Below are 24,484 nucleotides of genomic sequence, written 5' to 3'. Positions count from 1 at the left end.
GACAAAAACAGTAGAAAAAATTTCATAAAAAATACTACACCAAAATTTTAAATGTCTGTATGATAAAAGTGAAAAACAAGCCACAGGCTGGGAAATGTCTACCTTTTTGTATCACTGTTGTATGCTACCCACTGGATGAAAAGTGACAGTATCTCATCCAATGAATAGCACACAACACTGATATAATAGAATAACATTATTTTGATTAACATACATTATAGATAAACCTCCACTTGTAATTATCTTTGGGATGGATAAAAACAATTTGGTTAGTAAAACCATTTTCTTGTATTATTTCCATATCTTACTGAACTATATTTTCAAAATCATGCCAAAATATAAATCATGCTGAGAACTAAGAATTGACAAATGTATAATCTTAACTATATTTTTATTTCTAGATAAACTGCTCTACTTCTTTGAAAGAAGAGTACATTTTCATTTCTATGAAAGTACCTACAAGAAGTTTAAAATTAACGTTAAACTAATAAAATTTAAAAATAATCAACCATAATGGGAGCAGCTCAACAGTCATCTTTTAATACAGTTCATTGTAAATCAAAAATTAAACACAAGAATTTCTGTTTTCATCCCTGATGGAGTAACATAGACCAGATGTACCTCCCGAGTTGAAACAACCAAAACACAGGGGAAAAACACACATTAAGCAACAGTTCTCATTGGTCAAAAGGCAGCACTGAAAAGAAAGAAAAAAACCACTAATGTTAAGTCCTAAGATTGTCACCCTCTCTTACTTCCGAGAAAGTTTCTAGATTACTGTGTGGAGAAGTCAAATGGAGCCTAGTTTGCCTGAGTTGAAGAGACATATGAGAATTTGGGCAAGCCAATGAGGCTTAATCTCACAGCACATTGTATGAGAGAGGAGAGAGCTGCATGGAGAGGCAATAGTTGCAGAGCAGGAAGGAACTCCTGAGATTTTAAGAGTGTCCCCTGTTCCCAAGACTTCAGTTCTGTGGTGACTGGCACATGCTTGTGAGTATACTATCTAAGCCTCAGTAAAGATCCACCTAAAAGGGACAGGCAAAACGATCTCTGGTGCTGCCACACTTTTCTCACTAACCAAAGTGGTAAAACCTTGTTTAGTACAAAGGGTATTGGTTACAGTGCTTTACTAGTGGAGCTAAATTAGTCCCAGACTACAGGCTGCTTGAAGTTCACCTAAAAAGTTCTAAAACAAGCACTGAGAGGATCACTTTCCAACTATCATAACTGTGTTGGAGAATTATGTTCAAAGAACATATAAATGTGTTTGCTTCAGCAGCACATATACTAAAATTGGAATGATACAGAGAAGATTAGCATGGCCCCTGTGCAAAGATGATACGCAAATTTGTGGAGTATTCCATATTTCTTGTATATGTATGACTGAAACATTATGTTATACACCATAAATTGACACAACATTGTAAAGTGACTATACTTCAATTAAAATAAAAAGAATATATAAAAGAATATAAATATATATAAAATAGCCAACAAGGTAAAATTCACAATTTTTGACATCCAGTAAAAAATTACTAGACACATTAAAAGAATTTTAAAATGAGCCATAAAAAGTGAAAATTAATAAAGTGAAACAAATCAGAAATGATACACATGATAGAATTAGTAGACAAGGATATTAAAACATTTATGTAACTATATTCAATATGTTCAAAAGTTAGGGGAAAGACTGAGTATACATAAAAAGACATGGGAAATATAAATAAAAATGCAAACTGAATTTAACATAAAGATACACTGGATGAGATTAAGAGCAGATTAGACATTGAAAAGTGAATCTAAAGATGTAATAGAAACTATCAAAACAGAAACACAAGAATTGGGGGGAAGCTGAAAGAAAAAGTGAACAGAGCATTAGTGGGCATAAGTTTAAACACTATAACATATATATCTAACTGTGGTCCCTGAAGAAGAGAAGAGGGGGGGAAGACAAAAGGAATATTTGAAGAAATGATGGCAAATTTTTTTTTCCAAAGTTGATGAAAACTATAGATCCATAGATTCAAGAAGCTTAATAAATTCAAGTATAAGAAATATGAAATAAACTAGAGTAGGATTCATTCCAATCAAATTGCTTAAAACCAGTAATAAATGGGAAAAAATCTTAAAAGTATAAAAAAATAACATCACACATTTCATAAAAAAGCAAAGATAAGAATAACAGCAGACTCTGGTCAGAAACAATGTAATACAGTCAACAGTGAACAACATCCTAGAAGAATGGAAAAAAATAATGGTCGATCTAAATCGCTATGCCCACTGAAAGTAACTTAAAACATAAAAGTGAAAAAAAAGTAAAAACAGTTCATTGACAAATTTCATAAAAGACATAAAATTACTAGAAAAGCTCACCTAAGAAGTGCCAGACAATATAAATAGCCCTTAAAGTGAAACTGTGGTTGAAAACATTTACACAAGAAAAACATTATAAGAAACTCTATACCAACACCTGTAATAAACATAAATGCAAAAATTCTAAACATGAATTTAGCAAATCAATCTAACACAATAATACATTAAAAGGCTAATACTTCATGACCAAACGAGATTCATCCTAGAAATGCAAGGTTGATTTAATATTAAAAATCAGTCGTATTTAATATTAATAATTAAAATCCAATGTCATTCATCATATTAAAAAATTTTTAAAGATCCTCTCAATAAACACAAAAATAATTTGACAAAATCCAACATTCATTCCTGATAAGAACTCTCAACAAACTAGGAACTGAAGGGGTCATGCACAAAAAAACTACAACTCAAAACATACTTAATGGTGAAAGAGGAAAACACTGTTCTCCTAAGACTGAGAACAAGACAAAAACATCTGCTTTCACAATTTCTATTCAAATTGTACGGGAGGTTCTAGTCAGTGCAACAAGCAAGAAAAAATAAAGTAAGATGATGAACACTAAGACTGGAAAATAAGTAAAAACTGTTTTTGTCTGCAGACATACCTATAAAGAAGTTACTAGAACTAATAAGCACATCTAGTAAGATTGCATAATACATGTAAATATAAATACCAAATGTACTTCTACAAGCAATAAAAAAAATCAAAAATTAATATGAAAAATGCCCATTTTAACAAAATTTTTAAATAAAAATTGAAAACCTGAGTCTAAAATTTAAATGGAAGTGGAAAGACTTAGGCTAACTAAAACAACTTTGAAAAAGAACCAAGTGGGACAACTTGTACTACCTCATTGCAAGATTCAAGATAAAGTAATAATCAAGACAGTATGGTATTGGCATAAACAGATTAGAGACCTCAGCATAAACACACAGAAATATGGCCGATTTATTTTTGACAGAAGTGTCAAGGCAATTTAATGGAAAAAGGATAATCGTGTTTGGAACAAATGAATAGCCAAATGGAAAAAAATGAACCTCAAACCTTATCTCACATTATATACAAAAAAAATCATTCAAAATGGTATGTGCTACTGTATGTATAGGATAGATTACTACTCAACAGCAAGATGTAACTGCATGTAACAACATTAACACACACAAGTTGATACATAAAAAATTATGCTGAGTGAAGAAGCCAGACTCCATTCCCTACTTCATTCCATTCATATAAAATGCTGTATTGTGTATCTAATGTATGAGAATATATCAGTGGATGCATGGAAATGGAGTAGAGGGTAGGGAAACTTTTTGGGGTGTTAAGTATGTTTATTACCTTGATTGTGATGAAGGTTTCAGACATGTAATTTTGTCAAAATTCATCAACTATAAATATATGTAGCTTATGTACATAATTTTACCTCAATAAAGCTATACAAAATTTCTCTCACTGTATTCTCTAATTAAAACAAAAGGATAAATACATACTACAAAGACCTAAAACAAAATGTTGAGATTTTAACAAAATAATATTCCAAAAAATTTATAATATTCCTATAAAATTATGAGTGTATTCAACAAAATTCTACAACTGCTCATATTAGAGTAGTATAATTACCGATAATGATTATTCTTTTTGATATTAGCTATATTTTTATTACAGCCTATATTCTTTTGGTAGTAATTTGCTTTAACTTTTTTTCTTAGCACACAAATATGCAAAATATGAGCCCACAAAAAACTGAATCATTCCATACCTGCACGGGGGAGCGAATTGTTACCTTCTTACTTCCTTCCACTGCATCAATTTGACAAACAATAGATCTTTCAACTCCAGACTCTCTGTGTCTTACAGTGTACAGTCGTCGTCCCACTTTTGTTAAAGGGATTTTATCAGCAGTAGAGTGGTTAGCAGGTGCTAAATTAAATATACATGTTTGAATGTTTTTATTAGAAATTATCATACATTAATTTTAAGTAGACATTATAAGCCAGAAACATCAAATGATTTCTTAAACTCATGAATAATTATCACTGATACCTATACAAAGAATCCATAATACATTTCTACATCATTTATCTAAAACCTTCAAAGCATTTTACCAAAGTTTTTAATTGAAAAAAAATCTCATTTGGTAGCTTAACCTAAGACAACAGCATAACCTTTTAAAAATAACTGAATGATGAGAGAACTTATTAGAAATTACAAGAACATTGACCCCTGGTTTGCTTTCATAATAACCAGAGCCTGATATATCCAGGCAGTCAATTACCAAGTAGCTGCAATTTTTTAGTTTTAAATTTTTCTAACAATCTGTGACACTTGGTGATAGCTAAGATTTGATTAAAATTTTATACAGTTTTTCTAATATACACACATATATTGTATTGGGGGGTGAATTATATATTTTTATAACACTCCCCCCCAGCAGAATCCCATGAAAATGTTAGTTTAAAAACAAACAAGAGTAACTGATGAGAAAAAGTCACTGACAATGCTGGGACAACACCTGAAACCTAGCCACTGTTATGAATCATTTTCTGACTAGGAAAAAGTACTACCTATCAGTTTTAGTACCCTTCCAAGTCCAACTTTTGAAACCCTCTCCCTTCTGATAGGGCCTGAATAGTCAGGGCAAGGCAGGCAGGGGAATGAGGAATTCAAAACAAAGAACTCAAAAAGACCTTGAAGAAGACCGATTAACCTGATATTCTGGTGCCCTGGTTTACACCCTACTTCCCTTTTCCTTCCTATGTACAAACGAGGGATTTCTAGATACTAGTGAGCATGCACACTTACAAGCTGGAAAAATTCCATGGTAGGGGGCATGAAAAAGCCCTTACTGCTACCTGCAGATACAGCCCCACCACTGCCCACAGGGGTCCGGTCCCGTCCCTCTTCTGTCTCTTCAACTAATAAAAACTTGCAGTGTGCAGTGACTCTAAAGTCTCCTTTAAGTTCTTTCGCTGAGAACCATGGGTCACTGACCTCTTACCCACAACACCTTCCATAACTACTTAAATGTCAAAGAGTGTCAGAAAGTGGGACTGTTTATGGGACTGTTTAATATCTAACTTCACAGTGAGTACTGTTTAATATGGGACTGTTTAATATTTAACTTCACAGTGAGTACATACTATGATAATTTTAAAATGTATTTACTTTCATCTCTCATGAAAATGAAAAACTTCTGAGACACATAAAGGACAAAGGAAAAAACTTCTACCTCAATAGGTAGAACATAAAAAACATTTACAAACTCAAAAACCATTACCTTGTGCCATTTCATGAAGTCAAAGCTTATTCTGAATTTATTCAGTTGCAAAACTGGTGGAATTCTACTGAGTTATACTAAAAGTCATTAAAACCACCACCAATAGCTATAGTCTGTAAAAGCTAACTGAGGATGACACTTAATACTTTTCATCTCCAAAACATAAAGCAGTAAATTACCATGCTCTAAATAAAGCAGTGGATAAAGAAAGTCAGAGTTTGAAACACAAAGATATAGTAAGAGCAACAAACACCCTGCAAAGGAAATAATAATAAAATTCACAACATATTAGGAAGGAGAGGAAGGCAATTTATCACTTACTAAGAAGAATGAAGAAGAGTTTGCTGCTTAGGCTCGTCATTGCATTGAAATGATCATTGTCTTTAGTTCGGACATAATCCATACTTAAACTCTCCTCGCTTTTCAACACGTATGATTTTGCCATAGGTACGTTGAGTACACTAAAAGATTCACTTGGCGAAACAGAGATATTAAGTCCAAGAGAGTTTAAAATCATAAATGGTGCTAGATCCCTTACGAAGGCAGCTGAAGATCGAGTGGCAGCTTCCGTAAATGCCTAATAAGGAGGAGTTACCATAAATAAAATAAAATAAAATGTAGAAAATTAATTGACCTGCAGAACACTAATGGATATATGAAAAATAACTAAGTTAATAAAAAACTCCACTGACTTTTCAATAGAAGAAAAGAGTAACTCAGACTAGTATAAAGTTTCTTTTCTTACCTTGACTAAGTTATTTAACATTACAAGGCCACATTTGGATAATGTAATGTTTAGTTGGTCTTTTGAATGGATAGTGATGACAGTTTTATATTCTGGCACCTTATAATTTTCTTCTTCAGTACCTGACTCAACAATGGCCTTTTTGGCTTTCTTTTTCATCTAAAATAATAAATAATAGAAATATGAGGAAAATTTCTTCTTAGGAGCACAACGTAACTCATTTTGCAAAGGGAAAACAAAAACTAGACAAATTCCAATAACATTACAGACAGCAATAAATTTTATCAGTTCCACTGCCTTACTGGAATTACCTGAACATCAGTCAACTAAGGTCATATTGGACAGGAGCAGTATTAGAAGAAAAATTCTCCTCCCCAGTTACACTAAAATGGCAGGCACAATTTAGATGGGGGGAAAAAAAAACCCTAAAATCACCAAACTCATGTGGCATCTGAATGAAAATGAGAAGTACCTACTTCATATCACATGGAAATTCAGAGCAAAAAAGTCATTTAGTCTATTGCTTATGCCATAAATTAAAAAGAGAAACCTAGGGACTTAAAAAGTCCAACAACAGTTGCAGAACAGTGCTAACAGGAACATGGCCTTATGTGAATCAATACCACGTGACTCTTTTTAGGATTCAGATCCACTGCCTATGTACATTCTAACCTAACAACCACCAAAGTTCCTTTATCCACATTCTTTATCTGAATTATGTGGAAAATCAAATGTACTGGTCCAGTACAAAATGCTGGCTGTGCCAAGCTAGTCAGTCGCCTTCGTTGTTCCTTTAACTGGCTTTAAACCAGGGAAAATGTGTGTGCACACTGACTGAATTATTATTAGGGAGGAGACATGCTAGTAATTCTGCAGCCTCTTGCTTCAGAAGCACAATTTCATCCAACCAAAGGTTCTGATTTGTATGATTACATAAATTCACACCATATTTCAAACAAATAATATATTTTCTTCTATACATACACCCTTCAGAGAGCAAAGAAAACTCGGGACAGACAACAACCTACAAGGAAGTGCTAGAGCCACTTTAACCCGGTGGTTACACGTGGGACTCTGGAGCCGGTGCTGCATTCCACCTCTTCCAGCTTGAAGGTACTGTTACTTTATGGAAATCCTTCAACGTCCATAGTTTTAGTCCCACCACATGTTAAAACGGAGCTTAAAACTGTATCTTTTCCAGAGGGGTTTGTTGTAAGGGTTAAAGTAAAAGTAAATTATTTAGAACAGTATATAATAAATGTTTACATGATTATTTGTATAGGAGAAGCACAGGAGGCATTGGCCTGGGTTTGAAAATAATGCTCAGAGGTCAAACAAGGAAGCATGTGGAAAGCCTTATAATGAGGTAATTGAACTCTGTTGTGATGAAAATTAAAGTGTGTGTGGTATGGACACCCTCAACACTTGAAAAATATTTTCAAACTCCAAAATTACCTTGATTCCAAGATTCCATGGTCTAAAATCCTCAGTCTGATCAATTTCTAAGGGTTCAAGCAAAGGCTCCCATACACCAAACATTTCATTGTAATAATGTACCTAGAGAGAGGATTTTTAATTTTTTAAATAAGGCATTCTGGTATTTTCTAAAATAATCTTCCGTGCTGTTTCCTACCACCATTCCTTTTGGCTGTACTATTTCTTCTTTGTATGAAAACCATCTACATGCCATTCGTTAGTTTCCTACACATACTTCCTCAGTGCTTTCCTTACCTGGCTATCCTCGAGGTCTAGTCTTCACAATTTAATCCAGACAAAACTTTCTTTTAAGTACCTTTCTTTGACTTTGAAGCTGGGCTTAACATCAAAAATTGTGTTCATCTATGAAATACTATTGACAATTTTTAAACTGTCTACCTCCACTGACTTTTTGAAAGCCCCTGAAGGCAAGTAACATATGATTCAATGAGTGGCTTACTTATTTGAATTCTCTGAACTTGGACATCCTAGATCAAATCCTCTGCAAAATACAATTTTAGCCAAAATTTGAAAACTTGAAATCTAGTCTGTCAGTTCTACCTCTATTATAGTATATAACTTTGTATCAACTCAAATATTACAGCAGTTTATGAATTTTCATAATTATTAAAGTTGAATATCAGAGTAGTTTCCACTAGACATAAACTCAGTAATTTAAAGCAAAATATCTCTGGGGTGATTCCATGTAGATAAATTCTAAAGCAAATTAGAATTTGTTGGTTCAAAGCAAGTATCTTCCATATAAACAATTAAAGGACTCTCACAAAAATTTGAAAGACTTTGGTTGATTCTCATGAGAGTAATAAAGATTCTACATTATATGTAAGTATAAAGCATATCCTTCTAATTCTTTATAAACTATATTAGAAGAGATTAAGAAACAGTCTAGTATCATTTTAAAGGAAAAAGGGTATTCAATTTAATTCTTAATATTAAGAATTTTGAATCTGCTCAACAATTGTGTATTAATATTATCAACTGATAAAATCAGTTGAAATATAAATTCAATATGGGTATGTACTCTAATGTACACATAAAAATGTATCAAGGGTATAAATTTATAAACTTTCTTTCAAAAGTTTTGTGAACCAACATCATATATAGAATAAACAATTTTAATGTTTAAATAAGATTCCCCAAATAGTTCATGTGTAGAATTATTTGTCAAAAAATCTGGAAAAATACTACATATGCTTACTTCAAGCTCAAGCTGACAGTGGAGATTTATTAGAGAACTCCAGTTTTTGCCTTCCCCTGAGAAATGTGATTTTGCTAAAAGCATAGGCACGGTTCTATGACCAATTCCAGCCTCAAGAACTATAAAAATAGAATCAATGTTCATTCTTATCATCTCTCCTTTGGGTACCAATTCAGTTGCGGGAGCTACTTTTTCAGCTTCATCTGGTTCTTCAAGAAACCACATTTTCAAATTCTTTGTATCCTTCTTTTCCCATAAATGTGCTGTAGAAGCAGCAGTTTCTTGTGGGATGGTTTCCTTAGCTGTATAAAGTGCTGAAGTTATGGTGATCACAGTATTTATGATAACTGGTGAAACCTGAGGGGAAAAATTTAAACTAAAAATTCTATACACACCACTTTAAAAAAATACATACTTCAAAGAACATTCAATATACCTACTGAAGGATCAAGAAAAATTAACACTGAACTAACATTACTACCAAGAAATAGCAAATACAATTTTTTGCCCATAGAAGTTTTTTTTGATTATTGTAACTAATTTTAATTGTTAAATATTTACATGTCAATATCAAACTGTTCAATTTCAACTATACATACTATATGGGTGTTAACTACAGAAACAGTCAACTGCCAATAATAAAATATATGAAAACATTCACTACAAAATGTATATTAAATATCATTTTAAAATTATGTATTATAAAATATTTCCAAAAACAGCTTCTTTTTTGCTTATTTAACAATTCAAAGTTGCTATAATAATGGCATATTTCTAAGTTTTATTAATTTTTTTTTAAAAACACTACAGATCTGAACGATTGACTATATTGTAACTTACCTTCAATGTCAGTGATTTTACTGATAAATCAATCACCTGTGGATCTGTACTTATCTGAGTAGCTTGACAGAATAAGTCACAGGGCTGCAAAACCTATCAGAGAAAAACCAATACTATTAAAATAACATTGTTCTTACAATATTTTTATTTAAAGACTTGCCCAGTTGTCCATGAATGACTGAAAAATTGTGCTGAACACTGGAATTTGACACAACACTGTAAAATGATTATGAATCAATAAAAAATGTAAAAAAAAAAAAAAGACTTGCCCAGTAATAGATAACAAACAAGTTAGTAAAAGTAACTATATTAAAAACAAGTGAATCAATAACACATTTCTTAAACAGAAAACAAACTGTAGTTACCAGGGGGGAAGCAGGGGGAGGGATAGATTAGGAGTTTAGGATTAACAGATACACATTACTCTATATAAAATAGATAAACAGCAAGGACCTACTGTAGAGCACAGGGAACTATATTCAATTTCTTGTAGTGAGCTGTAACGGAAAAGAATCTGAAATTATCTATACATACACATATATGTGTGTATATATGTATATGTATAACTGAGTCACCTTGTTGTACACCTGAAACTAACACTGTAAATTGACACTTCAACAAAAAATAAGAATTAAAAAAAACATTCTAAAATTATCCTCTTATTATTTATAATAAACAGGAAGTACTAAAAATATTAGCAACAATATTAATATAACAAAGTAGAAGAATTTCTTAAATATGCTTAAATACATGAAAACCCCAAAAACTTGTATCGTATATTTTATTTTACAGTAGTCCCTTGGTATCCCTGGGGTATTGGTTCCAGGACACACACACTTGTCCCCTGTTGCCTTCTCTCTACCCACTGCATATACTAAAATCCAAAGATGTTCAAGGCCCTTACATAAAATGGCACAGTATTCAACAAAAACCCAAACTACTCAATTAAAAAAACTGGACAGAGGAGCCAAACTTTTTCCAAAGATAAACAGATGGCCAACAGGCACACAAAAAGATGTTCAACATTACTAATTATTAAGGAAATGCAAATCAAAATCACAGTAAGATATCACATCATACCCATTAGAATGGCTATTATCAAAAAGGCAAGAAATAACAAGTGTTGGAAGTATGTGGAGGAAACGGAAACCCCCACACTATTGCTACAATAATGGCAAGTTTTATTATTTTTTTAAAAAGACACTACAGATCTAAAGTGCCTATCAACAGATGAAGAGGTAATGAAAATGGGGTATGTGTGTTTACATATAAATATATGTGTGTGCTGTGTGTATATACACATATACATATACATACATGGAATACTACTCAGCCAAAAAGGTGAAATCTCATCTTGCCATTTGCAACAACATGGATTCACCTTGAGGGTATTATGCTAAGTGAAGTAAGTTATGTGGAAAGACAAATACTCTTACAATTTCACTTATACATGTAATGTGAAAAACAAACAAAATAAATGAACAAATGAAACAAAAACAAATATATAGATACAGCGAACGAGAGTAGAAGTTACAGAGGCGAAGATCAGGGGACAAAATGGGTAAAAGGGGTCAACTGTATGGAGAATGATGAAAACTAAATTTTTGTTGGTGAGCATGCTATTGTGTATGCAGAAGGAGAAAAAAGATACTGTATACATGAAACTTATATGTTCTATACCAGTATTACCTCAAAAGGAAAAAAAAGGGAATAGTACAGTTAGTTGTCTGTATCCACAGGTTCTTTTTTGTGGATTCAACTGCAGACTGAAGTACTAAAATAAAATTTTATCATGGTATTTTTCCATTATAAAATGAAATGATCTATATAGGACAAGCTACAAAAGATAAGAAAAAATATAAACACACTAGATTTACTAAATAATTCTTAATATAATTATAAATTAACTGAGTTTTCCCTAACTATAGTAAGCATAAATCTGTCCTGCAGTCCTTAGTTACTCATGGTCCTTCCAAATGCAAAATATATTTACTTTCTCTTAAGGTTCCTAACAGTCTTCTCCCATTGTAGTCCAAAGTTCTGCACACCATCCACTGCACAATGGTGAGAAGTCACTCCAGGACCTTGCTTATGATATGTAATCTCTCCCTATCCATTAAACCACTGATGTCTCTGTCACTAACTCCGGGCTCTTTCTTCCATCTTGAAGAGGGGTGAGTACAAGCCTTTTAGGTCTGCAAGGTGTAGCCCAACACTAGTCCAAAGCAGTTTTGAAATCCAGCCAGGTAGATGAGTTTCTTGATTAGATTCAAAATCTACGAACAATTCTCTGTGGCTTTCAACTGCACTCTCTGAGATAGCCTTCCTTTTTTCAAAAAAGGTAGCACAAATTTGCAGCTGAGTAGTTATATCATTCTGCTTCCTGTCAGTAGAATGTTGAGGGGTCCAAGAGTCTCTATTTTATACTCTGTCTCTCTCCGTCCATGCTCGCAGTGTTTCTCCTAAAACAATTTTCTCAAGGACCTTGAGGGCTTTCTATACATTTTATGAGGTTTCATTTCATTTAAGCTGCATTCACAGATCTTTTTTAGATGATCATGGCTTTCTGCTCATATGGTTAAGGGAAGACATCCTTATGATTCCCAGAGGCCCTCCTCTGGTTTGACTGAAAAGATCTGTGAAACACACATTAATCTCTTGAAAGGGCCCTTTGTGTGACTGATTACTCTATGACTTTTTAATCTGAGGTTTAGCAAAAAGTTATGCAATTACATATTCTTTTCTCTGTGCTACACTTATGGCACATTTCTGACTTTTAGCACCATATGCTATTTGGAAGGCTGAGAATTATCAAAGTCATTAAGTTCTGGTTCTTTTTGTTTAACTGTTTCCCCTCAAATTTATCTCTCTGCTCTAGCATTTTTTCTATAAACAATAAGAGACCAGACAGAACCTTCAAATCAGGCAGCTTGGAAATCTCCTTAGCTATATACCTATGTTTGTCACTTACAAGTTCTCCTTTTCACATAACTCCAAGACACAATTAGCAAAGCTTTCTGTCAGTACATATCAAGCCATCCCCCTACTTCCAATAACATGTCCTTTACTTCCTTCTGAGTCCTCACTGGCAGCATTCTTAAATGACCATATTTCTACCAAGAGAGTTCAACATAACTTAGGCTTTCTCTATCATTCTCTTCAAAATTCCTCCAACTTCTACATTTCTCTGCTTACTTCCCAGTTCCAAAGCTGCCCCCACATTTTAAATAACTGCTACAACAGCATACTGCTTATATACAAAAATCTGTATTTGTTTCCTATTGCCACATACAACAAATCACCACACAATTAGTGGCTTAAAATACCACAAATTTATTATCTACCCATTTTCAGGGGTCAGGAATCTCACTGAAATCAGATGTCAGGGTGCTGTGTCCTCGTCTAGAGGCTTGACTAGGGAAAGATCTGTTCCCAAGCTCCTTCATGTTGTTGGCTGAATTCATTTCTTTGTGGGCCAGGCCTGAGATTTCCATTTGCTTGCTAACTTTTGGCCAGGGACTACTTTCTACTCCTATTAGTCCCTCACAGGTTCCTGACATGTGTCCTTACTGACATGGCAGTTGGCTCCTTCAAGGCCAGCAGAAAAGCATCTCTCTGATGTTTCACCATTTTAAAAATTAGGTTAGGTCCACTGAGAATCTCTCTTTGTTAAAGTTAAATGATTAGTAATCTAACTATATTCATTGGTCCTGTCCACACTCAAGGGAAGGAAACCATACTGAGCACATGCAACAGGAGGCAGAAATCTTGAAAGCCATCTTGGAATTCTGCCTACATTAAAGATGGAAAATAAATCAGAAAAAAATATATATATATCACCTCTAAACCTATTCTCCAAAGAAAGCACATCAAAATCTACTACTATTCTAATAAATCAGAAAGATCAACTGGTACATGACTTAAATATTCAGTATATTATTTCTTTAAACTTCAGGGATAGAAAATTATAACCACATTGCAATATATAATCTAAGACTTTAAACAAAAAATTTGTGTTATTTTGTCTTTTTAGAAAAGGCAAAAAATAAAAACAAAAATACTATTATAAACACATATAAAAATTTCTTATAACTTGGAAATTTTTAATTGGCTTTTTAAATAGTTCCTTCATCCAAATAAACATGAAGGTGTGCTTTGATCCTTAGCCAATTCCTATATTTTCAAGTCTAATTAAGCTACCTAGAATTAAAAATGCAGCTGGTCCTTAACAGTAAACATGTTCATGCCAAAACTATATTACAGTCAAATTTTCCATAATATAGTCCATATAGATCAACTTAATAATGTGGAAACATTTCTTAAAATGGAATTATTTTCCTACTAGTATGATTTTATTGTCTCCAGCTACATCCATTGTGACTTTACTGATATTTCCATCATTTTTTTTTCCTCCTTCCTACTCTCATCTCTCACCATACTGCTCCCAGTCTCGTATGATTTTTACTACTGGTGCATTTCTTTCCTGATGATACTGCTTCCCCTTCAAAGAAGCAATCTTAAGCTAACATCTACAGAAGCCTACAAGAGCTGATTATAAATTCTCTACTTTAAAAACACTGCCTTGGTGGTGGGAAGGGCTGCTTCAAGCTGAGGATGACTAAATACTAAGAAAAAAGTTAGGATATAACAGGATAGATGTTGGTATGTGGGTAGATGTGTGGTGGGAACTTGCACTCTCTGGAACCCAGGTACTCTGCATACAGTATCCCTTAATCCTGAAACATACTCTGGTAACTCCTCTATTCCCGTTTAACTAACTTCATCATCTTTCAGGCATCAGCATAAATGTCCTTTCTATTGAGAAGTCTCCCTTACCTACTACTTCAGAACAGTTATATATAGTCTTCTATATATAGTTCTAATTAACAAACAGAATACAAGAACAAACTAAAATATCCTCAAATTTAGGATTAACCCATAAATGTAAGGCTGGTATGCCATAGGACAATCAATGTAATTTATCTTCATAATAATAAAAACTACTATTGTTTTTTCAACAGATAGCAGTAAGCAATCAAAAAAATTCAACACTTATTCATGATTAAGATTCTCTCAAAATTTCATGTGGAATTTTATCAACATACTAAGGGTCTCATATTTAAATTCAAAAGAAAATATTAAAATTATAGTACTATCACCTCGCTTTTAACACAGGAATACAATGAGGATGAATCCTTGTGGCCATTGAATCAATAAACAAGAATGTAGCTTTTGCAGATGATTTTTGGTAAGTCTAATATTAATAAAAATATTAGTACAAGTAATAAGTTTAGAAAAGTTAGAGAGTAAGATAAATTCATGAAAAAGCTGACAACTATTTATAATAGATATAAAATAAATCATATATCTGGATCATGATTTAGCTTTTTAAAAAAGGAAAATTTAAAATACCTAAAGGATTTAAGAATTTTAAAGATTATTATAAAACCTAATTGGTGAAACAGACATAAGTAAATTTATAGTCTATAGATAGCAAAGATGAGAATATCCTATGTTAATAATTGTGAAAATTTACGGTCATTTATCCTCTGAAATTAAATTCTAATAGGAAAAAAGTATATATACCACATTCTCCATACGTCTTCTTGAAGTTCATGAATCTTTTTTTTTAAGTTCATGAATCTTTAATAAGCACACATGAAATGAACCCGAGAGACGAATGATGAATTAAGAAACTTTTTTCTAATATAAAATGACTATGATACCAATTGAAGTTCAACAAATTGCAACTTATCAAAATATACATAGCTTCCTAATTTTTTTTTTTTTGGTAGGGGAAGGTTGTTAGGTTTACTTATTTATTTTTAGAGGAGGTGCTGGGGATTGAACCCAGAACCTCAGGCATGCTAAGCATGCACTCTACTGCTTGAGCTACACCCTCCCCACTAATATATACATTGCTAAAACATCTAGTTGACCGTAAATAATCTTTTCAAAGATTCCTATTCAAAATTTCCTATAATCATAGATGTTTCCCTTATATGGATGCCCAGCTAAAGATATCCCTTTTTAGACTTCTGTTTCAAAATTTCCTATAATCATAAATGTTTCCCTTATATGGATGCCCACTTAAAGATATCCCATTTTTAGACTTGTTTCCATCTGTGAAGGAAGAAACTTGTGGGAAAGCAACAATCCGCCTACAAGTTGTAAAGTCCTATTTTTAAAAAGTCTGCTTAATGTAGAAGAAGGAAACTGGAACACTCTATCACCATATACAAAAATAAACTCAATATGGATTAAAGACCTAAATGTAAGACCACTACTATAAAACTCCTAGAGGAAGACTTGCAGAACACTTGAACACTATTTGACATAAACTGCAGCATTATTTTTTTGATCCCTTCCATAAAGCAAAGGAAATAAAAGCAAAAATAAACAAATGAGACCTAATATAACTCAAGAGCTTTTGCAGAGCAAAGGAAACCACTAACAAAATGAAAAACAACCTACTGAATGGGAGAATATTTGCAAGTGATATGACCGATAAGGAGTTAAATATCCAATATGTATAAACATCTCATAAAACTCAACGTCAAAAAAAATTTGATTAAAAAATGAGCAGAAGAACTGAATAGACATTCTTCCAAAGACGAAAGGCAGATGGCCAACAGGCACATGAGAAGATGCTCAGCACTGCTAATCACCAGGGAAATGCAAATCAAAACCACAATGAGATACCACCTCACACCTGTCAGAATGGCTATCATCAAAAAGAATACGAATAACAAATGTAGGTGAGGCTCTGGAGAAAAGGGAATCCTTGTACACTGTTGGAAATGTAAATTTGTGCAGCCACCACCACGGAGAAGAGTGCGCAGATTCCTTAAAAAACTGAAAACAGACTTGCCACATGATCCAGCAATTCCACTCCTGGGCATATATCCGGAGAAAATAAAAACACTAGTTTGAAAAGATACACGCACCTCAATGATCACAGCAACATTGTTTATAACTGCCAAGATACGGAAGCAACCTAAGTGTCCATCAACAGACAAATGGATCAAGAGGATGTGGTATATATACACAATGAAACACTATTTAGCTTAAAAAGAGAAAAATTTTGGCATTTGCAGCAACATGGATGGATCTGGAAGTTGTTATGCTAAGTGAAATATGTCAGAGAAAGACAAATACTATATGATATTGCTTGAATGTAGAATCTAAAAAATACAACAAAGTAGTGAATATAACAACAAAAAAAAGCAGACTCACAGAGAGAACAAACTACTGGTTACCAGTGGTGAGGGAGGCAATAGAGAGGTAAAGGATTAATAGGTACAAACTATTAGGTATAAAATAAGCTGCAAGGACATATTGTATAGCATGAAGAATATAGCCAATATTTTAAAATAACTATAAATAGAGTATAATCTTTAAAAATTGTGAATCACTATATTGTACACCTATAACATATAATATATGTAACATGTAATTCTTCTCTTGGAAGAAGTGAGTATGTTCTATGGTTGAACAAAGACAAGTATGGATTACTTTTGTGGACAAAGGAAGAAATCTTTGAGTGGACTGTGAGAAGACCCTCTAGCTGCCACCTCATACCTGTTCTCTTTTTCTTCTTCAATAAGAGAAGTTTTAGCTGAGCCTAAGGTAGCTCAAAAAAAAAGAGACCACCTTCTCCAAACTTTTGTTGCAGAAAAGGGTGGTCGTACAGCTATATTCAAGCCAAAAGGATATGAATAGAAGAAATATATGTTAAATTTCTGAGTCATCACCTAAAAGAGAATCAGTATGCCCTCCATTTTCTATTTCCTCCCTTTGCTTAGGGGTGAGCCATCAGCCTTGGAAACTAGGGAGACAGTCCATCCTATATCCTAACCAATATGCACGTATTTACTTATGACAAAATCACATCTTACATTTCTGTTGATAATATTTATACCTCTATTACTCCTGTAGAAACCTAACCATTTTTATTAGTGTTTAATAAGAGTACTAGAAGTCAGATAGTTAACTTGAAAAGATATCTTTGAAGAAATTAATTTTAAACAGTTATGAAGAAGAGGAAGGCCAAGAGGTACTAAAAAATAAAATACAAATGTGAAGTTGTCAAAGCAAATAGCTGATAGTTCAAATCAGCCATAGGTGAGAAAAGCAATAACACATCTGAGCAAAAATGTCCAGAGGGGGAAAAAAATTAAAAATAATAAAACCGAAACAACACAACAAACAATTGGTAGAAAGTCTCAAAGGCTTAAATGCAGTGCAGAATTGATTAGAAAGTCAGAATAGAATCTTAATTTAGAAGTGTCAAGAAAAAAGCGACTTCTTAGTGAGATTATTCCTACAAATAGATAAAACAATGAGGAACAACTGGAAAAATGACAAAGTTTCAAAGATGGTGTAATAATAATCTAGGCTCTCCAAGCAGAAAGAAGGTATTTTACAGAGAAAAGTTGTAAAGTAGGTAGGCAGTTTCCTAAAGTGGTATACACTATATACAATATAGCTTACAATTAAGTAGATGATTAAATAGTAAACTCACAGTAGTGATTTTTCCTTTTCTCTTGACTGGAAGAAATGGGCATGCTCTGACTTGGAGATCTTTAATGGCAGCAGTCATTGTATTATTTTCAAAGTCACCTTTCCAACAAATTTCACATTGTGTTGTAATGACTAAGGCAGGAGCATCATTTCTTGTCATATCAGCCACAAACACAATTTCAGGATTTTTAATAAGGACATTAATTTCCCACTTCTCTGATTCCTGTATAGGCACTAAAATAGAAATTAAAACGTTTTAAAATAGCTATAAATATTTATTATTTATCAAAAATTATTATTTACAGGAAAACATTAAGCCTAAGTAAAAAGTAAAATGAAAAATCTTAGGTCCCAAAGGAATTTAGTGCAACTCTTTGAGTACAAGATTTGAAGAAGCTATAGCCATAGAACATTTTAAAATGTGGGGGAAAAAACTCCACCATTTAATGGCAGACCTGGAAATAAATCTAGTTTCCAATTCTCAGCTTGACAGTTTTCACTATACCACAATGAATGAAATATGTAAAAGATAGTAGAAAACTATAAGTATAACAAAAATAAAAGAGGACTTTAAGTTAAAGTACTATCTTTAAGTATGAGAAGTAGTGGCTGATTTGTTATTCCTTCTCCTTGATTACCTCCAACAAATTCTTTCAAAATATTGTCTTCAGAAAAGTACAATTACTTATTTTAATACAGATCTCATAATTTTTAAGCCCAATATATATTTACACCTTGAAAAACATGCAAACTGTATATCCTATCAGAAAATACATTTAAGTTTTCCTCTTAACCTCTGAAAAATAAAGATTTTTAACTTATTAATCCACTTAACTTCATCATCTAGAAGGTTAATCAAGGTAAGTGCTATTACAGCACTTTAATAACACAGATATCAAATATTTCAGCTAATAACTTACCTTCTTCTTTAGCAGGCCATGTTTGAACATTGGTTTCTACAGCAGTGCCTGTGGTGTAGGCCTCAAGAAAGACATTTGCAACGGTCAGGAGAAATTCTACACTTGCACAAATATACATTTCTTGAAGGACTAAATCAGCCACCCATCCGTCTCTGACTTTCCTATACCGTACATCCATCATGTCCTTTTTGTCAAACCCAACTGTCAGTCCTATCATTCTGAAAAAAACACCGTAATAACAATTCCTATGAGTATCTTACAAATAAACCAAACGCATCAATAAAATTCAAAGATCTCTTATCCCCTTCATGGACAGCAAACCAGCACTCTGAAAGTCATTTCTCCAAGGAAGTTCACAGAGCACTCCAAACCACAGACTTACAGACTTCAAGAGCACAAATGTTTCATAAATTAGGAAGTACATCCTTAAGAAATTATCAGAATTTTCAACCTCAGCATATTTTTTCTTCTCAATTTTTCATGTTTCCCATTACAGTTTGCATGGATTAATAATTTAGATAATACAGATTAACTTAAAAACCAATTTAATTGTATTGATCATTTCTATTTACCCAACCAATCAAACACTCAGTAAGAAAAGCACATAACTGAACCAGGGTATTTTATGAGACTGATGCGCTGCCTGCTGTGCTAAGAGGGCAGATTGAACCAGGGTATTTTAAATGTTGACTTAGAACCACGGACTCAATTGCACTGAATCTCTGAGGACCTTAGGATGTACCCAGAAAATGAACATGCAACGTTGGGAACAAATTCTATAAAATATATCAACCATTTCTCAAGTAAAATCTCAGAACACTATTACCTAGGAGTCGCCTTCTTGACATGAGGCCTTTTGTCATCTAAAATACAGTTCTTTAATGAGAAGGAAGAAAACGTTGAGTCATCTGTATACATTTTTAAAGTACTTATAATATTCTCCAACTTAAATTCAGCAAGATTCAGAGAAGGATCACGAATATCTGTAAAGGAAGTCTGTGGAAGAGGAAATCAATCAAAATTTGACACAAAAACAAATGTAAAACACGTTTTAAGATATAAACTACCACATTCTATATCTCCAAAGTGCTCATAATGAAAGGCAAAAGAATATTAACTTTAATTAAAAAATTTATTCTTCATATCACTGGCTATAGGAAAGATAATTCATTTTAAAAGGGAAATGGTTAAATTATTTTATTATTAAAGCAAAAAGATCAGTAACTTTTCTGAGGAACAGATATACTCCAAAATATACATGAAATACTCACAAATGCTATTTTAATAGACATTCGCCTATATAATTTTCACCAAGTGAAAATATATTTTCTTTTCTTCTTCAACTTACCTGTTTAGGACCCGGACTATACAGCACCATGGTAAGATAATCAGTTTTGAAACTCATATTTAGTGTTGTCTTAACTTGAGAAGGACGTGAATGTACTTCCACCACAGCAGCTGTCACTACAGTTGTTCCTTGGAAAAATTAAAGTTATTGGATAAAAGAAAAAAGTCAGATAGTGGAACTCACTAAAACAGCGTTGAAATAGATTTAAGTGAATTATTAAATAAATGGGTATAATATAATGTTTTTCAAAAAACTTTTAAGGTTTAACAATTTAGATGTTGAACTCACTAACTCCTGGCTTAGCATTCATTACATAAAAACATGGGAGTATTAATTAAGCTCTTGGTTTATTGTTAAAAAGCTCTTGGTTTAATTTTTGTAAAATGGGAATAAGAGAAGTAATCACTGAGTTTGTTTCGCAAATTAAGCAAAATAGCATGTATAAATCGTGTACTAGAGTATGTGGTATATGAGTTTGGAATTTAAATTTTATTTCAAAAAATAAAACCAAACAAGATAAACTAGATGACATTTAGAAAAATCATTCCACTAAGCAAAAGGATCCAAAATTTAATTTTCTCTAAATTTTATATAAACAACATATTATATACACATGGTATGTATTAAATGGACATATAATAAAAACACAGCAATTGCTAATTCTTGTTTTACCTGACTCCAGAAACAAGTACCACCATGCCAGGTAGCTTATTTTTTTACTTTAGGCAAAATTTGTATCAGTGAAATACACAGATCTTATCTGAAAAATTCAATGAGATTTGATGAATGTGTACATTCATATCATTAACACTCCAATAAAGATACTGAACATTCGTATCACTCCAGAAAGTTCCATTTTTCCTACCATTCTAATTTCAATCACCTTAGATGAGTTTTGTTTGTTCTTAAATTCTGTATAAATGAAGTAATATATCATACTCTTTCATGTTTAGTTTCTTTCAACTGACATGTTATTTTGTTTCAGTAGCTCATTCTTTCTGATGCACTCTGAAAATGCATTCTATGAAAATACATAGTATGAAAAATAAACAATTCATCTATTCTAGTATCAAAAAACATATGGGTTATTTCCAGATTTGAGCTATTATGGATAAATCTGCATATATTACAAGGTAAGTAATTTTGTGTACATATGCACTTACTTTGGAGTGGGGTGTGGGTAAAAACTTAGGCCTGTAATTGCTTGTTATAGAGTAGGTGTATATTAATTGCCAAACTCTCAAAAATAGTTAATACTATTTCACATTTCTGACAGCAATATTTGAGAGTTTCAGCTGTTTCACATTCTCATTAACATTTGGTGGTGTCAGTCTTTTAAACTTTAGTTTGGTAAACTGAAGTTTTCCTGAAAAATAACTGTATTAGCACCTTTTCATGAGCTTATTGTCCATTTAACATATCTCTTCCCAAGTAGCCAAATCTTCTGGTCATTATTTCGTTTTTTTAAAAAGTCCCTAATTTCAAGGAGTTCTCATGTATTCTAGATAAAAGAATAAGGTCAGATACATGTATCATGAACGTGTCTCCTAGTCTGAAGCTTAACTTTTCACAATCTTAATACTATCTTCTGATGAGCAGAAGTTTAACATTTTGAAGTCTACTTTATAAAGTTTTCCTTTCATGATTAGAGCTTTTGTATCTACCCAAGAAATCTTTGGCTATCCTATGAAGATATTCTTTCATGCTTTCTTCCAGAAGTTTAAAAGTTTTTGCTTTCAAATATATGCCTTTTATCCATCTCAAATTAATTTCTGTGTATGATGTGAAGGGACAAGGTTCAATTTTTCCTACATTTACCTAGTTGCAACAGCCCCATTTGTTAAAAAGTTCATCCTTTCCCTATTGTCTAGTCCTTGTTGAAAGTAAGTTTACTTGTATATCTTCTCGACTTTCTATTCTGTTTTACAAATCTATTTTTCTATGCTATGCTATTTCCATACCGACTTAATTATTGAAGATTTACTATAAATTGTGAAATTCGAGAGTGTATGTCTTTGTTCTTCTTTCTCTGTATATATAGTGTATACACAGATATATATACATACATACATACATACATATATGGCTCAATCCTTAGCATTTCTATATAATTTTTTAAGTAATTTTTCGATTTCTGTTAAAGTTTGATTGGGATTATGTTGAATCTATGAATCAACATGGTGAGAAGTGACATTTAAACAATACTGAGATTTTAACAATGAGATTTTTCAATGCACAAACATGGCATATCTCTTCATATATTTAAGTCACTTAGTTTTTCTTATCAGTATTTGGTATTTTTCAGTGTAACAGTCTCATAATTTCGTTAAACTTCTTCCTAAGTATATTATTTTTTGACACTATTGAAAATAGTTTTAATTTTATTTCTTAATTGTCACTGATACAACTGATATTTATATATTAACATAGTATCTTGTTAAAAATGCTAAATTGATTTCTTAATTCTAGGAATTTGTTGAAGACTTCTTAGGGTTTTCTATGTAGTCAATATCACACTTAGAAAAAGTAACACTTCCTAATGCATTTTAGAAAGCAAGCATTACCCTGGTACCAAAAACCAAAACAGAAAAAGCCACTTCAAGAAAAGAGCATCACACACAAATATCTCTCATGACACAGCTATAAAAATTCTTAACAACATAATTAGCATGCTGTGTTAGCATAATTAGCTTTTTGGGGGGAGATCCCAACTTTTCTATTTTCCCTATACGCAAAACAAAGTAAAAGAGATAATACAGGATTAAACTACAAAAGCATTTAACCGGTAAAACACACATACACAAAAAAAATCTGGATAGGAAGAAAAGCTTATTTACAATGAGGAAACATGTAAATTAAGGTAGTTTGTAGTTTTCACATGAAACATTAAAAAGAAAAGTCAAACATATGCTACATGGGTGTCACTGTTTACAGTAACACTGAAGGAGAGAAAACAACACTTATTTAGGGACAGATTACCACAAAGTCCAGATTTTATAGCATCAGTGCAATAAATTCAAAAAACTATATTACAGCCAGTTAATCTATTTAATTCTGATATTTATCATTCATTTTCTCTCACCAGTCTTGCTAAGAATTTATCAATTTTTATTAGTCTTTCCAATGAAAATGATTTTTCACTTTGTTATTTTTTCTACTGTTTGTTTCTTTTTCATTGATTTCTACTGTTTTCTGTATCACTGCCTTTATTTTTAGTTTGATTTGCTCTTCTTCTTCTAGTTTTCTGAAGTGAAAGATTTGATCTTTGATTTTTAACTCTTATTCTTTCCCAGTACAGTCCTTTACGGCTCCAAATTTCTTTCGGCACTGCTTTAGTTGCATTCCACAACTTTTGACATGTTTTATGTTCATTATCTTTCAGTTTAAATAATTCTCTGATTTTCCTTCTCCTTTGTTTTTGGACCCATCTGTTATTTCAAAATTATTTAATGTCCAAATATTTGAAGCTTTTTAGACATCCCATTGCTACTGATTTCTAACTTAATTCCATTTGGTCAGAAAACCTTATGGCCCCCCCAAATGGTTTATTTTTGTGAATATTCCAGAAGTCCTTAAAAAAAAGTGTATTCTGCAATTGTTGAGTGAAGTATATTAATGTTAACTAGGTCAAGCTTGTTAACAGTATTCAAATATTCTATATTTTGATTTCTTTTGTCTATAGTCTGTCAATTAACTAAGAGTGATGTGCTAAATAATCTACTATGATTTTGCATATGTGTATTTATTTCCTCCTCTAGCTGT

The 24,484-nt window shown here is 32.4% G+C and overlaps 1 protein-coding gene and 1 non-coding gene across 7 annotated transcripts in view; one reads left to right on the top strand and one right to left on the bottom strand.

Moving 5' to 3' along the window:
- The window catches only part of VPS13A (vacuolar protein sorting 13 homolog A), a 204,475-nt gene that overhangs the window by 71,764 nt on the left and 108,227 nt on the right, over positions 1-24,484 (bottom strand). For all 6 annotated transcript variants that reach the window (XR_012072042.1, XR_012072043.1, XR_004189589.2 and 3 more), the window contains exons 36-45: positions 20,723-20,850; positions 20,201-20,370; positions 19,375-19,592; positions 18,456-18,688; positions 9,932-10,024; positions 9,092-9,448; positions 7,852-7,953; positions 6,397-6,555; positions 5,973-6,228; positions 4,134-4,294 (exon numbers count right to left, since the gene is read on the bottom strand). Coding sequence is in view for 3 of the 6 variants with exons in the window: in XM_006209353.4 (XP_006209415.2) it covers positions 4,134-4,294; positions 5,973-6,228; positions 6,397-6,555; positions 7,852-7,953; positions 9,092-9,448; positions 9,932-10,024; positions 18,456-18,688; positions 19,375-19,592; positions 20,201-20,370; positions 20,723-20,850 (1,877 nt within the window). In the remaining 3 variants the exon portion in view is untranslated. The remainder of the gene's footprint in view (positions 1-4,133; positions 4,295-5,972; positions 6,229-6,396; positions 6,556-7,851; positions 7,954-9,091; positions 9,449-9,931; positions 10,025-18,455; positions 18,689-19,374; positions 19,593-20,200; positions 20,371-20,722; positions 20,851-24,484) is intronic.
- On the top strand, positions 1,267-1,373 carry LOC116280394 (U6 spliceosomal RNA). Its single transcript, XR_004189784.1, has one exon. It is a non-coding gene; the product is annotated as a U6 spliceosomal RNA (small nuclear RNA).

Source organism: Vicugna pacos, chromosome 4 (genome assembly GCF_048564905.1).
Source record: "Vicugna pacos chromosome 4, VicPac4, whole genome shotgun sequence".
Taxonomy (NCBI): Eukaryota; Metazoa; Chordata; class Mammalia; order Artiodactyla; family Camelidae; genus Vicugna; species Vicugna pacos.
This window is presented reverse-complemented; position numbering and strand designations above follow the sequence as displayed.